This window comes from Rhinolophus sinicus, chromosome 16 (genome assembly GCF_057876585.1).
Source record: "Rhinolophus sinicus isolate RSI-liver-muscle chromosome 16, RSI-T2T, whole genome shotgun sequence".
NCBI lineage: Eukaryota > Metazoa > Chordata > Mammalia > Chiroptera > Rhinolophidae > Rhinolophus > Rhinolophus sinicus.
Window position 1 is genome coordinate 164734699 of NC_142516.1, and position 17308 is coordinate 164752006.

The following is a 17308-nucleotide window of genomic DNA, read 5'->3' on the forward strand; positions in this document are numbered from 1 at the left end:
GAAAACCGAGCATTGTGTAATTTCTCTCCTTCCCGCCCCACCTCTTTTAGGACCTTGCCCCTGAATCCCTTGTCAGAAGCTCTCCTTCCCACCTCAGAGCTCCCAGAAAATATTGATGATCCCACAGTTGATCTTGTGTCATGGTTACTTGTGCATCCATATTATCCAGCGTTTGAAGCTATGAAAGACCTCAAGCTGCTGCTACGCTGTGGAGTTCCCTGACGCTGGAACGACCCACCAGACTGCTGACTGGCCTCACCCAGACGTATAAGCTTCATCGCTGATCCCCTCTCCCTCTCTGTTTGCGCTCCTCTCCCTCTGGGTGGTGGGCCCTGTGCAGTTGCCTTTGGAAGGCCTCATGCTGTGAGTGACGCCCTCCTCATGCAAACCTGTCAAAACACCACCCAAATAAAGCTTTAGTGCTACTGCCACCAGGTGGTCGCATCCTTTCCCTTGATCAGAAAATCCCTCCAAGTCACTACAATGACGGAAGAAACACAGTAAGGGAGACAGAGAGGTCAGTGACAGTTTTGATGGTTTAAGTGTGGGTGACTGGATGTTTATATTATTGTGACATGAGAAAATAATTTTATTTTAAAAGGTAGCATAGAATGCCTCCCAAAGAATGGGTGTATCATTATGTCCAGTTATGAGGATGAGATTCTCTGAGGATAGCCTAGCACCGCACAGGGAGAACTAAACTACCCAGCATAAGTACTTCATAGGAACTGGGGTTTGGGGGAGCAGAGGGGAGGGGAAGAAGAAAAGGAGGGAAAGAGAGATGGAAGGAGAAAGGAGTGAGGGGCTGCTAAGAAAACAGCAACAGGGTCAAGGCTGTAGAGAAATGTCAGCCAGTGAGAAATGACAAATAAGGGGGGGGGAGCAACGAAGTTACAAATAAGAATTTGTAATGTGATATTTCACATAGCATGGTCTGGGCTTCCACAATGCATTACTGCCACTCCCACCACCCCACATCTTTATTAAAAGCTTGCACAAGTGGTATTTGCACAAATCAAGGAAAATAAATCGCCAGAGTCTATGCCTGAGTTAGTGCAGAGCAGAGAGAACACGACAGAGACGAGTCAGAGGTGACATTTTAAAGAGAAATCAGATCAAAACATGGCGACAAGAGCCTAAGTGCCCCAGAAGGGAGAGAAAACAGCATTCCACACAGAAAAAACCTCATGTGCTAAGGGTCTGTGGGAATATGGTGCATTTAAAACAGATTAAATAACTGGAGCAAAGAGCAAAGGGGAATTATGAGGGATGGAGGTAGGCAAGGGCTGGCGGTCAACACTAAGGATTTCGCTCTTCATTCTAAGAACAATGAAAAGTCTTAATTTTTATTTAGGAGAGTGATGTGTTCCAATTATCTTTTTATAAATGTCACTCTGGCAACTATGTAGAGAAGAGATTAGGCGAGTGGCTATCTGGGTGAATGAAGGGAAAATACTTGGGTAGCAACTATCGTGGTCCAGGATAGAGATGATGACAGAAATGGAAAGAGGTATATGGATTCAAGAGACAATAGGGAGGTAAATTGACAGGATTTACTAATGGACTGGATTTTGGTGGTTAAGGATAGAACGGTGTTAAAAAGTACTTCAGGGTTTCAGGGGTGTTGACTGGCTGAGACAGAGAACCAGCTTTGTATGGAGAACTGTGAATTTCATTTTGAACATGTGGAGTTTGCAGTGCATTTGAGACGTCTAAATAAAGGTGTCAGGCAGGCAGTTGGCTATGCAAAGGTATGTCAGAGTAGAGGTGTGAAGTGGCTACAAATGAAGGAATAGAGAGCACACATGCGGCCGTTGGAGCCCTGGGCATGGATGATGCTGCCGAGGGCAGGACAGAGACTCAGAAGAGAAGCAAGACTTTGAGCCTATAGGAGCATCAACATCTCCTGGCTGGTGGAGGATGATGACGTAGTCAAGGAAACTGAGAAAGAGTGGGTAGAGAAATAAAAGGAGATCCAAGAGAGTGCATTGGGGGGATGGCATTCCTCAAAAGACAATAAGGGAGATTTCATAAAGGCATGAATAGTCAGTGGTGCTTTTTGAAAGGTCGAGTAGTCCTAGGGACTGATATGTCAACAAGAATTTATCAGCAAGCTCATTACGTCTGTGAACTAAGGGTGGCAGGAACCAGAAAATGGGTGCAGCTTACACTGTGCCTGTAATAGATTTCCATCCAAACGCAACACCAACAGTAGTTTCCAATCCAAACTCAACTAAATTTGATTGTTCCACATTATGTAAGTCAAGAAAGGAACAATGGAAGGATGGGGGATCCATGGTCCCAAAGGCCACAGAGAGGTCAAGGGTTACAAAGTTCAGGAAAAAGACTCATTCCTGTAATGACTGGGAAGTCTTGGGGTCTTTTCAAATGTGCTGCACAGACAGGGGTACATGGGAGAAGTGAAATTTCTGGGAAAGATTATGTGATGGAGATAATGAAGGTTTATAAAATGAAGAACAGAAAAGAGAGTGAGAGTGTCAGTACTAAGGGGAAACTCTTTTGCAGTAGGTTGGAAGGGAGAGAAGGGGAAGGAGATCAGTATAAATGAAGAATAAGAGGGAATAAGGTTCTCATTGAGCTATTAGCTAGTACTAAAAATCATTGTTATCTGTTTTTGACCTATTTTCATTCGGGGGGCTCTTCTGGGGACAAAGCCTTCTTTTTGAAGCTTTTGCTTGCTTTCATCATTTAATAATTGCTTCTATTTTTCAGCTTTTACTAAAAAGGCTATTTCTCAGCCTTGGGAATGCACTGGCATTAAAGGTGAGAAACAGAAGCTGTACTTTGAGCTCTTCCAAAGCAAAGCACTTTTAAAATCAGAGGCATTGCTATATTGTTACTATTCTCTCCTTCTCTGAAAGCTTGGCATGACATTAGTTCTGATTCTCAAAGAGAAGTCTTTCAGTTTAGCCATTATATTAATAATCTGTGACTCTAAAAAAGGGATGGATATCTAAATTGATCAACCGAGTCCAATAATCTTCACTTTTCCTTCTTTCTGGTGCTATGGATCTGAGCCCGGAATCAGAAATGGAAGCATTGTAACTCATTTATCTTCCCTGGAAATCACACCCAGCGACGCATTCATTGTAAGGGCATAGAGCCAAGCACTGTCAGTTCTGTGCAGGGATCCACACGTTCCATGGGCACTGACAGCATGAGATGTTCCCTCATGAATAATCCTTCCATATTTTCACAGTTATATAACCAGTTGCTTGTTATAAAGATAATTTACATTAATATTGGAATAATGAACAGAAGACAAAAACACGAAGTTATTTTGGAAATATGTAATATCTATTTCTAAGTACCAGTTATTTATCAATTCCTCACAACACTCAGGAAACAATAGTAACTAGCAAAACTCCTAGTTAAAATTTCCCCCACTTAGGTAGCTAAGAGAAAGGTATCACTTATAGAGAAATATCTAAACACAGCCTGAGGAGAAAGAGGGTTTTAAACTAGAAATATAATCCATTCTTGGCAGTTCAACTGGAAGTCAACTGTAGATAAGCAGGTTTCCAAAGAAAATACTTAGGGAAAATGTGGATGTAATTCCAGACTGATTGTTCATTATGTTCAATAATGTTATATATAATATATATGTTACATATAAATAATGCAATGTGTATATACACGCACACACACATATAGATGCAGCAACAGATGTGAAAAAAGTAGTTTGAGCTCTTTGTGTCTATTGGTCGACGGAAGTTTATTTATAACCTTATAGTTCCAACCTAAATTAAATAAAGGACATTTCTTTCCAAATGTTTCCATCATTTGGAAATAAAAGAGACATTAAAAGCCTGCACAGCAGATGAAAATTTGGGGAAATAAACCAATCTAACATTAGACAAGCATATCATTTAATAACTCTCTTTTCCAATTGTTGAATTGGGAGAATAGTCCCATTGAAACATGGAAGTATTTGGTGAAGATATTCTATGGGTCGATGATATGAAAACAGTTTTGGATACCATAAGGCAAAAACCAAATCGGAGACCCATTTTTCTCTGTGCATTAGTGATGACACAGATTATAATTCTACACTTGCTTCTACTTCTTTGAAAGCCAGAGTGTGGATTCCATTTTTTGTTCACTAATATGTTCCAAGATCCTAGAACCATATCTGGCACAGAGTAATCACTTTGTAAATATTTATTAAATTAAGTTATTGCCGACATTCTTATCATGGAAATTGTAGAACATGGTGTCCTCCACACGGCCTATAATTTTGTTTTAATTATTGCTCTCAACAACAACAATAAATAAAAATAGAACACATTCATCTAGCACTTAAAGTGTACAAAGAACTTGCCCCACACACCCCAATTCAGTTTTCTGGGTCCATCACAACCTGGAAGGGGCTGTGCACCAGGAGCCCATGTGGGAACCCCTGCCCCCGTGCTTGACCCCATTCTCTCCTCTGCCACTGTTGTGGGTTAGATTGTGACCCCCAAAATTCACCTGTCGAAACCCTAACCCACAGTGCCTCAGAAAGTGACCTTCTTTCGAAATAGGGTCATCACAGATGTACTTAGTTATGATGGGGTCATACTGGAGTGGGATGGGCCCCATATCCGATATGAACTGGTGTCCTTATAAGAAGGGGGAATTTGGACACAGACACACACACAGAGATAACACCATGTTAAGATAAAGGCAGAGAACAGGGTGATGCTTATACAAACGAGGGAATGACAAAGATTGCCAGGAAACGTTTTGTAGTACTTTGCTATGGCAGCCCTTAGCAAATTAATACAGCTACTTACTTACACCTCGCAGCTTGTCGGATTTCCTACAGGGGCCCTTGTACCCTGACCTCACTCCCACTGGACACTGTCTTATTCGGTGCTCAGAGTTAACAAAATTGCCTCCATTTTATTCCAAAGCATCCACAATTACATGTTGTCAATATCTAATGCATTCTTCCATCAAATCACATAGTAATTACATCTGACATTTTTTCCCTTACCTTCTGCTTGCTCCTGTGCTTGGAGTGGCATTATAACCAGGAGGGGGTGGTGGAAACCAGGACTGTCTGTGAAGAAATGACATCAGTTATAAACACAGTCCTTAAAAGGCCGGATCCCACCCACACATCTACAGGAAAAGCTGAAAATAATTTGACAGTAAGAAAGGCAAGGAGATGACTTTTCCACAAGGCCTGAGAAATCAAACAAAAGCTATTTCATAAATGCAGTAGAAAGTAACTGTCCTATACTGCAGGCTATCTGCTCTCCCAAGGAAACTCCTTTTCCCATTTCCTTTAACATTAAACATTGTGAACATTTCTTTAAAAAGAAATCTAAAGGAAATCTGGACCTTGTTTTTACCCCCCTACCTGTCTTGACATGGCTTCTTCTTTATATCCTTAGTTATCTGAATTCTATCCAGCTAGTCTTCAGATGGTTCTCAGTGATGGTTGTTCCATAATTTAGTTGTAATTTTGATGTGTTTGTGGGAGCAGGAGAGCTCAGAGTTTCCCTACTCGGCCATCTTGACTCTGTCTCATGCTTCAAAAATTTAAATCCAACTCTCCTGTCCTTCTTATCCTAGCCTTTCTTCCCTATGCTATGTCATTCTCCTCTGAATATCTTCAGTTTGGTCTGTATCTTAGATAACCCTTGGTTATCTCTACCAATTAAAATTATGCCCTAGTAATATGAAGGCATCTTTCTAATTGGATATATATGTATTTGTGTATAAACATATACATATGTAAAATTGAGATTAGCATTGCTGTGGTGTTTATTTATGCTTATGTTTTCATTATCATAACTTGTCAGAGTTTTCTATCGCACAGTTTTTTAAAGCCATATTTTGAGTAGAGCGTAAGATTATTATTTCATTATAAAATATTTCAGATATGCAGAAAACCAGAGAAAAGGAGGTATTTTTATGATAAACACCCATGAACCTACTATCTAGATTTATCAAATGTTACTACTTTCTTTATAACCCCTGTACATCCAGTGCCTTTAAAAAGAACCTCAGTCTGGAAGCAGAGCAGTCCACTCCTAAGAGAAAAACCTGTTCTCTAAGTATTTCTGGTGTCCTTATACCCGGAGTACTAAAAACAAAACAAAATTTTTTAAAGCAGCCTGTATTTTTTGAGGCACCACAGGATTGAACTAAGATGAGATGGGATAGATCAAAGCAGATTTCACCTCTGTGTAAGTAGTAGATGCTCCTCAAGAGAGCTAGTCAAAGAAGTGAGAGTCGTGTTGCTGGCCCCAGTGGTCCTGAACTCTGCCTAAACTATCAGGGAAATGTTGCATTGGGAAGGAGACAGAATTAACTGACCTTAAATTTTCCCTCTGCTTTTAGGAATCTGTTCCAAACAAAGGGTCAGGGCATATGAAATTTGGGTCTAAGAGAAAGATTATCACATTTTCTGAGACTCTGCAGGCACAAACAGAATTCCAACTACAGGAAAAATAGTATCAGCCATTTCTCTCTAGGAGGCGTATGGCAGTCAGCCAGTCCATCAACAAACACTGAGCACCTACCCTATACCAAGCATGGTCCTAGGAGCAGGCAAAGAAAATGAATGTGAAAATCACTGAGGTTCGCAAATGCTTGCATTTCATTAGCATCATGCTTCAGTAGCACTGTGTCCTCCTCGGGATGCAAAAAGTGCTTTCACCATCCCCTTCTGTCTCATGAAGAATAGTCTGCCACCATGTGTCCAGGACTTCTCGATGCCTCCTAGGTACACGGAACTCAGCACAGGCAGAACGTGGGAGGCCACACAGGGGAACTTGGAGCAGGAGGCAGACCCATGTCGTGGGATAGGGCCTGTGACTCTATAGTTGGAAGTAGGATCAGCTCCATCCACGGTGCACGGGAGGTGACCACAGGGAAGGCTAGTCGCAGAAGCATGGCGACAGATGGCCACACCACAGTCACGATTTCAGGATAAGGCATTTGCTATCGTCGGACTGTGTCAAAATGTGATCCCTGAAATAGTTGATCTTTTAATGTCTTGTCTCTATCATCAATAACATTACCTAGATATTCAAGACCCTAAGAGAACTGGAGAAAAGTCTGCATATTCAGAAAGGAGATTGGGGGAAAGAAGACCAACATTTGAGAACAACAGAAACCACTAGACGCTGGGTCCCTGGGAAGGGAGGAGAGAACAAGGCGGAAGGGCATGGGGTCCTTGGTAGATTATTTGGTTCAGAAATTAATAAAGAACAATCCTTGACAGAATATTGGCAAGAGGCAGATGCAACAAGCCCACTGTACCTCTTTTTCTTTACAGGGCTTGTAGCAGAGCTGGAAGCTGGGGTGCTGGTGGCGCTTGTGCTGAAAAAACTTCTAGGTTGCCTATAAAATCACAAGAACAAGTCATCACATTCCTGAAACATTTTCATTCTATCCCACTTTTAAAGGGCTTATAATCTCTTCACATTGTCACCTGCTCTCTGTCTGCCACAAAATGATTCACTTGAAAACAGGACAACAAAAAGAGTTCTTCCTCAGTTTATGCACTTTATAAATTGACAGGCTCTCATCTAAGTAACTAAAACTGAGGGAATTGAATGACGACATCATTTATCATGTGACCTTAACTGTGTGTCTGAAATCCAGACTGATCCAGGCCTGTTTCAACTCCTGAGAGGTGGGGTCCATTGAAAATTACTTTATTTGTAAATACAAATTTAAAGACTAATTAAGTTTTCAAACTCTACCTAGTTTGGGGAGTTTATAACTGCCAGTAGTACATTCCAGGGAAAATACATTTCATCTAAATAGATTGCTAACAAACCCATGATTTCATGACTCAATTGAGTTGTAGATGTGATGGGTATCTTGGGAGGCATGCGTAATACGGATTTGAAAACAAAACAAAAAAAATGAATTAAGCGTTGGTGTTTGATTAGAGCAGAGGTTGGCAAATTTTTCTGTTAAAGTCCATGTAGTAAATATTGGAAGCTATGCAGACCATTTTAGTCTTTCTAGTATTTAACTCTGCTCACACAATTGGGATGTGGCTGCATTACAATGAAACTTGGGCCTGAGGGCAGTATATCCTGGTTATTCTTGAACACATATGAAGAAATATACTTTATTCTTAAAATGTAGCTTCAGTTAGAAAAGTACATACGTTGTTCTTGCTTCTGGTGATCTAAATGCAGGCATGTATCTGGAAAGAAAAATAAAAGCAAAAGTCTGAGAAACAACAAAGAATTAATACTTACATCTATTTGCAATTGTCTATGAATTTAGAGTTATTATTAAGGGTTAGACATTATTTGACAGAAAGTAAAAGAAAACATCAGTATTTGAATAAATTTGGTAAGGTGATGTCATGATCTTTTTACATCTTGTACTAGATTGCAAAAACAATTATTTTCTTTCAGAAAATTTAGTATCTTTTAAGCCCAATGTTTTTATTTGTTGAGGTCAGTAATTTTCTTTAGCAATAAGAATGAATAATGGACATTTACATGTATTTCATAATCTTTCCATCAGGGTAACTTAAACAGAAATATAAATGTGATAAGAATAATGGCCTGAAGCAATGAGTTCTCTTGATTCCGTTTTCGTTTTTTTCATTAGTTTCAGGTGTACAAAACAACATAACGATTACATATTTACACCCCTCATGAGCTCTTTTGATTTTTAAGTCATGCAACAAGATTTTATTTTTCTCTAACCATGAGCAGGAATAAAGGTTATTACTCCAGACTTTTTGTGTTAAAAAAAAAAGAGGATAAGAATTTACAGAAAGATATTAAGTAGGTTCAAAGAATTGTGAGTAATAAATAATGCTTAGAAAAATATTGTACTTGAGTTTTTCCCAAAGTTAGTAAATACTGGTACCTATTGGTTAGTTGGTTATCCAAGGTTTTGGCCTTATACGTTTTAGCAGCATCATGTCTGTCTGAGATCCTTTATAATGAAAGAAGACAAAAGTCTGGATGAACATTATATTATTAAACTGTTTTTAGACCACTTTTGTGCTAGAATACCCTCACAATGTAACTTTTTTCTACTAAAAAGAAATGTTTTTCAGATGTTACATTTTAGAAAATTTACAATAAATAAGTCACTTGTGACAAAATCTATTTATAAGAGTATTTTGATAGAGTTTGGAATTTTTAAAGTTTATACTTTTCAACTAGCCTTTCTGTCTCACTGGACATTTAACACATTAACTATTTATATTACTTATTGTTTAATAATACATATAGCCAATGACAATACTTCCTAGGTTGCTAAAATGTATCAATAGAAGACATACTTTTTTTTCTTTTTTTAATGTTTTGTGGCATAGACAATGCTATGTGTTTGCCAAACTCATTTTATTTTCCTTTTGAGCACATAGGAAGACCACATTTCTCAGTTTTCATTGCAATTAAGTTAGACCATGAGCTTGAACTCTAAAACATGCGGCAGAAATGTTGTCTGCCACTTCCAGACTCATCCAGAAACCACTTGCGTGAGCCTCAGTGCTCTTTCTTATTTTTCCACTAGGGTTTTGGTGCCGAAGGATTGAAGGTCGCAGCATTAAAACATGGAAAGAACTTAGGTCCCTGAGTCGTTTCATGGAGCAAAGATGTTCCCTACTCTTCCAGCTAATCACACTGGCGTCTGATGAAAGCAAGCGGTAATCCATTGTACTGAACCCCAGTGCTGTGGGAGCAAGAGAAGGAACCCATTTTACCCTCGCAAATTAATTTACTTTGACTAACACATTTTGTTAATAAGGCCTACTGGCCATCAGAGGGTTTCATCTCTCTAATCTCAGGCCTCTTCAAGGAGGGAAAGTCTGCAAAAGGGGTGTTTTTTATCCCATGGGTCAGAAACGACAAATTAGGAATCCTGGTATCTCCATGCCCTTGGCAGGATCTCATAATTGCAGCTCCTGTTCCTTTTCTTCCCTCACTTACACCAGATAGAAAAGTTCTTTCTGAGACATGAGGCGGTCTTCTGGAGCATTTTTCAGGCTTGCACAAAACTAGGATGTAGCAAAATTAGGGTCAGGAAAACAAAAGGTCAGCAAGACTCTCCTGTTCATCCCACACTATGGGTCTACTACAACTTTCTCTAAACTTTCACTTTTACCATCAACTTTATTACAGGCCTTTATATAAACTATTCCTGGGAAGATGGACACTAAATTTCCTCACTCTAAAAAAAAAAAATTGGGAAAAAATGTGACATTTTCATAAGTTTAAAATAATTTTAATTCCGAGATGTCATTTTGACATGTGTAACTAAAACATTTGGTAAATAACATTAAAATTTTATGAGTCAACTCCAAATACAGTTTCTGTTTGTGGTAAATAATACTATAAACTGATAACTCTTGAATGCAAAAAGGAAGGCTGGCATCCTCTGCAGCTCCATATTCTCAACAGACTGCTCACAATACAGGCATCAGCTCGTGCAGAGTTTTAGAATCCATGTATAAAAAATACTCTTATCTAAAGTGATCACCAGGCCAAAAGACTATGAACATCTCCCCCGCACTACTACCGAGCCTCCGATATGTTTATATTTAAAGGGCTCTGCAGTAAACCTCTGTGAATACCACAAGTAAGATGACAGGTAACTTACATCGTAAATGTTCCTTAGAAACTCTACTCAGACTTTATTTCATAGGCGTCTATGAAACCTTCATATAAAATAAAAATAATCTTGGGAAATGTACTCTGTAACACTGAAAGCAACAATCAGTCTAAAGCAAACAGAACCTTAATAGCAAACATCCTCAAGATTTAAATAAAAGTGAGGTCTGATGTTAAAGTCAAATGAATCAAAATTCTACAGTGTAAACCTTTGCGGGCAGAACTGCATGTAAAAATAAAAAATAGGTACCTACTACTCTTTGCTGCTCATTTTATACATTTTCCTCTACTCGTTGAAACATCCCTACAAGGTAGGCATAATTATTTTCATTTCATAGATGACAAAAATGGAATCTCAGAGAAGGTAGATGACTTTCTCTTGGCTGTACCACTAGGAAGTCGTCTGTCTCCAGTCTTCCCAGTAGAGCCCGATTCTATAGAGTGCTTATCCCACTACTCAGGTATTAGGTCAACATGTTGTCCTTTAGTTATTATTCTTCAATTCCACTAGGGGGATCGGCCTACGGATAATAATGGGGAGAACCGGAAACCACCATTCCAATATACGTCAATTTCTTAGTACTTAGAGATGAACTTTATGCTTCTCTTGGAAATTAAGTTACTGCCAACTTGTGATATGAAATAAGTTGTTTTAATTGGAATCAGTCTTGGAGACGGGAAATACCCAATGTAATGGGCGGTGTTATCAAAAGAACCAAAGGAAAACGTACACTTCCACAACAGAACACTAGAGGTCACCCTAACCTAGGTTTTCCAAATTAGTCATTAAACCACCTCCAGGATTTGGGCCACGTAATACGCTACCTACACTATTATATACTAAGGTTTCTTTAGAACACCTCATATTTTTACCTACCTGTGTCTATTTTTAAAGGGAACCCTTCAAATGTAAACTCAGTACTTTTCTCACACTCATTTAAAATAAATACATCATTATTGAAATGCACTTACACTCACACACCAGATATATTTGATCATCTTCCTCCTAAAATGTTTTCACATCTTGCATTTGGAGCGGCCTGCATTATGGAGTCCAACTCCTGCTAACAGGACTAGCCGTTAGCCTTTCCTTACTGACCCCTGTGTCCTCTCCCTTATATTTGTTTCCACACTTTGAGAGACATAGCTTTCTGTTGGGAGACAGAGCTGCCTGGGGAATGAGCTGACCAGCATATTTCTCCCAAACATGTCACTGAAACTCTTTGTAAATAAAGTAGGTGACCTTTGGCTTCATTGTCTAGAGTGTAAAATGAAGGTTTGGGGCTAATTGGTGGTTCTTAATTTGGGGACTAATCGATGGTTCTTAATTCACATTAGAATCACTTTATAAGCTTTAAAAAATGCCTGGGTCCCACCTCAGACTAACTAAACCAGAATCTGGGGGATGAGAGGTGGTGGGAACAAGTTGTCAGTCAAGTTTTGAAGCTCTCACAGTGACTCTCATTTGCAGCTGAAGCTGAGGGTGAGTCAGCTAGTTTGCCTGTAAAGTCTGGTCTAGTCTGTTGCTAACATCCCAAGGCTCTCTTGACTGGCCCGATATAAACTTTTAGATACACAGCCTGCAAAGACTGCCACATACTTAGCTTGCTTGAGGCATAAATATCTCACTTTCAAATTCATTCCTAGAAATAGGGTTTCCTTCTTCAATTCATGGTGCAATAGGACATCCTGCAAGGCCAAGGTGAGTGGACAGAGGTATTTTGACTCCTCTCTCCACTCAGTGCCGTGGAGATGAGATCTCGTACATATACTTCCACAAACTCATCTTTGCCAAGGCTGTTCATTACAAGACAGAAGTCAACTCCTTAGGGATTCCGTGATGACCATCCCCCTTTAGGGCTACTGACTCTGAAAACCTATGAGTAAAGTACACACATGTGCTACGTTGATTAACACTGGCATGGTCAGCATATAGAATCTACGAGATGCCATAAGTTTCAGCACATCTGCTTAAAATGCAGCAGGTGACATTTTTGTTTACAACAGCAGCACATGTTTAGCTACAGGGAGTGACCTCAACTATCAATGGCCCCAGGTGTCCATCGTGCTTAGATTCCAGTTAAAGATGTTAACTTTGCTCTTTTCTTATGCTTACTGAGCATGTTTACTAAATATAAAATTGAAATGTGACCTGTAGCATTTACACCTCAACCTGAATAGACTTTCTCAATTTTCTCTATAGAGATGAGCCCTTTCCCTCTGTGTAAGAGTGGACTAACAACATAATGGACTCTTTCTGTAAGCCATACGATGACTCCAGTCCTGAAAAAGTGTTTTACTTTCTAAAGTAAAGAGCTAATGTCTTTATCCTAGAGTGGATCAAAACTGTTGTGTTATTAAAATTTACAGTCTCTCCATAAAGTAGTTGTAGAGAAATTACCATCAGGATGGAAAGACCAAATGTTAGAATAAGGACTGACTCTTCGTATTCATAAAAATATCTATAGTCTCCATTTTAAATGGAACTGATTCCACTGAGCCCACCCCTACCTATACAAAAACCAGTTTCTTCAGAATTTTTTCTATCTACTATTAGCAGGATTTTAGGGAAATAGTGCTATTGAGTCAAGATTTCGTGAGTGTTGAAAAAGATAATTTAATCCCTATAGCCCTTCTGTCCCTGGAGATAAAATATCATGGTTGAAAGCTTACCTTGGTAAACATTTCAATATCTCATGCTTTATAAGAAATGGGATTTAATATATGTTACGCATTCTGCTTACATAGTTCAAAAACACCTTACCTGTCCAAAGTGTCATCAGATCTGTACCGACTAATTGTGGCTTTCAGCTCATGTATCTCATTTGCTTTCCTGTAGCAAAACATAATTACAGAAAGATCAAATAAAATACAAAAAATAGTTTAAGAAATCCTGTCATGCATTTGATAAAGTTTTGGACTATTCAGTAGAAGATGTATATGTTACCAAGAAAAGACATATTTAGAGTATCTAAATAGTCCAAGGTTTTGACTTGGATAGAACAAATTATGGCAAATTCAAGTCCTTCTGCTAATAAAGGAATTCTTTTCTAAGTCCAATTATTTCTAGCTAGAATGTAACATACTCAATTTGGGGATATGGATACATAAAAGAAACAACTCAACATGCAAGATGGCTAAAAACTAATATGTACTCCTGTCAGTATTGTTGATTTTTACATAATAGGAACTTGACCCCTTAAAATCAGCTGTTTCATGGACAGAGTTTTAGCAGCATCGTAAGCCAGCACAACAGGCTAACTACAAACGGCTTTATTTAAAGTTCAGCACCGTGGACAGGGTTGAAAGAGGAGAAGTTGCTGGCAGAGGGGAGCCAGGGAGAGGGACGAAGGGAAGGAGAGAAACAGGAAAAGCTGGAAATAAATGAAACGAAGAAAATGGGAGAAGAAAGAACAGATAGATGTTGGAAGGAGAGGAGAAGGAAGAAGAGATGGGAGAAGTAGGGAGAGGAGAGACAGAAGGCAGAGAGAGTTGAGAAAGACAGATAAACAGAAAAAAAAAAGGAAAGGGTAGAAAAGAATATAAGGGAAGAGAGGCTAGAAGGCTCAACAGTAGGAATTATGATCATCAAAGCAGTGGAAATATCTTGATCGGAGTGATAAATCAGAAAAAAGAGTCCCGTTTATAACCCTGCGATACATACATACAACCCTGTAATACAAGGAAAACAAGCTCTTCAGAGAATGATACCACGATCTACTGTGTTCGCTTATGAACACATCATTTGAAGCTGACAGATCAAAGGTATTAAATCAGAGAAAAGCACTAAAACAGTATATTTAAGATTTAATTTTAACTTGCTGTCGCATATTTTTATTAAGCAAATATTTGGAGATAATGCACAATGCTCTGGGCTGATGACTACGAGAAAACAAAAAATGAAATAACTGTGGACCCAACACACACAGAGCTAGAGGGACAAATGAGATGTGCACATTCGAAATGGTCACTGTCAGAAAAGTGGACCAAGTAAGGTGCAAGGAAGTGCTAAGTTGAGAAAGCTTATTTCCAGAGATAGAGATCAGAGGAGACTTTATGGGTCAGGTGAAGTGAGATCTGGTCCTGGGAGAATAAATTGATGGAGACATTTTCAAACAGTGGTAGAGGGAACAGTGTCAGTTCAGGCTAGACAAAAAGTAAAGAAAAATGACTAATGCAATTCCTCAAGTTTTTAAGGATGCTGAGAGTGAAATCATGGTATATGGTTCACCATCGTGTGTAAGGCATGAATATAAATCAGTGCTGCGGGGCTCTCTGACCCCCTTCCATGCAACAGCCCCTTCTCAGACATGATCACACTACATCTCATAGCTGGCTTTATTCGTCCAGCCACTTACCACAGCACAATATATTATACTGTGTTCATTGCTTTTTAGTCTATCTCTTCGTCCTTCACCTTCAACTAAGATGCAAGTCCCATGAGAGCAGGGATTTTGTTTTGTTTCCAGAACTTACAACAGCATCTGGCTCACAGCAGGCCTCTCTGCAGGTATGATTTGTGCTGTCAGGCTTATTTGACATGCTTTAGTGATTTGGCAGAGAAATACACACTAAAATTCCCTGGTTTGCGATACTATGAAACTTGTTATCTAAGGTGACGAGAATGTATTGTTCGCTTTCCTTTTCCTTTATTTTCAGTCTCTGCTCATGAGGAGCTCTTTGCACACATTGTCACTCCTGCCGGAAACACTTCTTTCTGTGCCACGTGCCCACCAGCCACCCTTTCCTGCTTGGAACCCTTTCCTCCTCCTCCTTCAAGCAGCCGCACCACCACGAATAACTAGTTCCTCGGTGAGATCTCCAGTGTATTCATGCAGAGTTAGTCTCTTCTTCCTCTCTATTCCCACAACACGCTCACACAGTTCTACAAGAGCACTTCCCGTGGTCAATTTTATTTAGTATTTTAGTTTATGGATCCATCTTTTGCCAAGAGAGTTCCTTAAGGTCAAAGGTGGTGTCTTATATATCTTTGTATTCCCACTGTCTGTCACAATGTCAGCACGTAGTAGGTGCTCCAAAGTGGTGTTGAGTGAACACCAAAGTAGCTACAGCCTCTGCAAAAGGCAGAAAAGCATCAAGTGGGCATCCACATTAGCAAGTGCAAGGGAAAATATAACCTACCCTTTTAGGAAAATGTAGTTTGAGACACTGGTAGTAGGTCAAATGGAAAATGTCTCAGACTTAAAGATTTTTGTTATTGACAATAAAAGCTCAGTGTGCTGTTTTAGCCAAAATGCTGTCCACCAGCTGGAAAGGTTCAGGAAACCAATATAGTTTCATATATATAAAATAAGCGCAGAAGGCATTAATTTTTTGTTATCCTAAAACACACTGAGAACACGAAGCTTAGTTTTCCTAGTCACACTTCAAAACAAGTACTGTGTTTCCCCGAAAATAAGGCCGGGTCTTATATTAAGTTTTGCTCCAAAAGATGCATTAGGGCTTATGTTCAGGGGATGTCATCCTGAAAAATCATGCTAGGGCTTATTTTCCAGCTAGGTCTTATTTCTGGGGAAACACATTATGTTTGTTCTTTAATAGTTCCACAGCAAGACAAATAACATGGAGGGAGCGATTTCCATGGTGGCTGGATTCAAATGATCAGGCTCCCTTTGTTTGGTGATAATGAGGGCAACTGAGGACAAAGCTGTGATCTTCCGAATCAGGAAGACAAAGGAGAAGGTACAGGTAGAATCTGCCAAATCACAGTCAGTCAGTCAGTCAGATGAACTAAGGCCGGGAACCAGGAAACCCAGCAGGTGCTTTGTACAAGGGCTTCAAGCCCAGTACCCTTAGAACAGGTTAAAACTATGAACAGGTTTAAAAGGATTTAGAAAAATTCCCAAATTAAAAGTTTCCAGGATAGGGACATTCAAGGCGACTACTTCACTTTTTAAAGACCATACCATAAAAGACAATCACGCTCCCTTACTAAGTACCCCTTGGTGACACACAGACTACTGGACCAGATAAAACTTGTGTCTGATAAATAATTGGGTGCTTCTGATGGGTGTGGTTGTTGGCGTGTGTGTGAGTGCAAATGTGGTTTTGGCAAGACTATTATCTATTTATTTGATCAATCTTCGATTATTTCCATCATTGGGATTACTGGCTTTGCCTAAATTATCCTACTTTGTCATTAGGAAATTTCCTGTCTTTGTCAGTATAGTTGTTACTGAGTATCACGTATTGGTCTTCTAGAAGTTTCTAAAAAGTGTACTCTCCCAGAAAGCAAGTGAACTCTGGAGCTTATATGTCTGTATTTTCAGATTCCTTTCCTTAAGGTTCAGAGATATTTTATCTGGTCATGTTTCTGTGGGAACTCTTTCCCTTTCCCAGTGGGGGGCGGGGGGTAGAGGATTGGGGGTTCTATGCCTACGAGCTGTAGTTCTGGAAGACGTGGAGCGGCAGAAGCACAGTTTGCCCTGTGGAAACACCTAATGATAACATCACAGAGTCTCATTCACGTGCCCAGCACATCAGCAAAAGCCTGAGGGTAGCCACAAACATCCAGCCTGTCTTGAACAAGTCTTTTCAAAAACTACCCTCTTTGTGTTTCTGCTAATGATGTAATTTGTCTGAAACACCCACCTGTCTAATGCATCATGGGAGTTATGTCGGCTGAGCACCACCCTACCATAATTTTCATCTCTGCAGAGAAAGAACAAAATTAAGTC

General features: G+C 39.5%; 1 protein-coding gene across 8 annotated transcripts in view; it reads right to left on the reverse strand.

Annotated features, from left to right (window-relative positions):
- The window catches only part of SCEL (sciellin), a 98687-nt gene that overhangs the window by 63151 nt on the left and 18228 nt on the right, over nt 1-17308 (reverse strand). For 6 of the 8 annotated variants that reach the window (XM_019742557.3, XM_019742553.3, XM_074329414.2 and 3 more), the window contains exons 4-9: nt 17223-17282; nt 13375-13443; nt 8860-8928; nt 8141-8179; nt 7279-7359; nt 5000-5065 (exon numbers count right to left, since the gene is read on the reverse strand). In XM_019742557.3, the coding sequence (XP_019598116.3) occupies nt 5000-5065; nt 7279-7359; nt 8141-8179; nt 8860-8928; nt 13375-13443; nt 17223-17282 (384 nt within the window). The remainder of the gene's footprint in view (nt 1-4999; nt 5066-7278; nt 7360-8140; nt 8180-8859; nt 8929-13374; nt 13444-17222; nt 17283-17308) is intronic. The other 2 variants (XM_074329415.2, XM_019742559.3) reach the window with 1 other exon arrangement.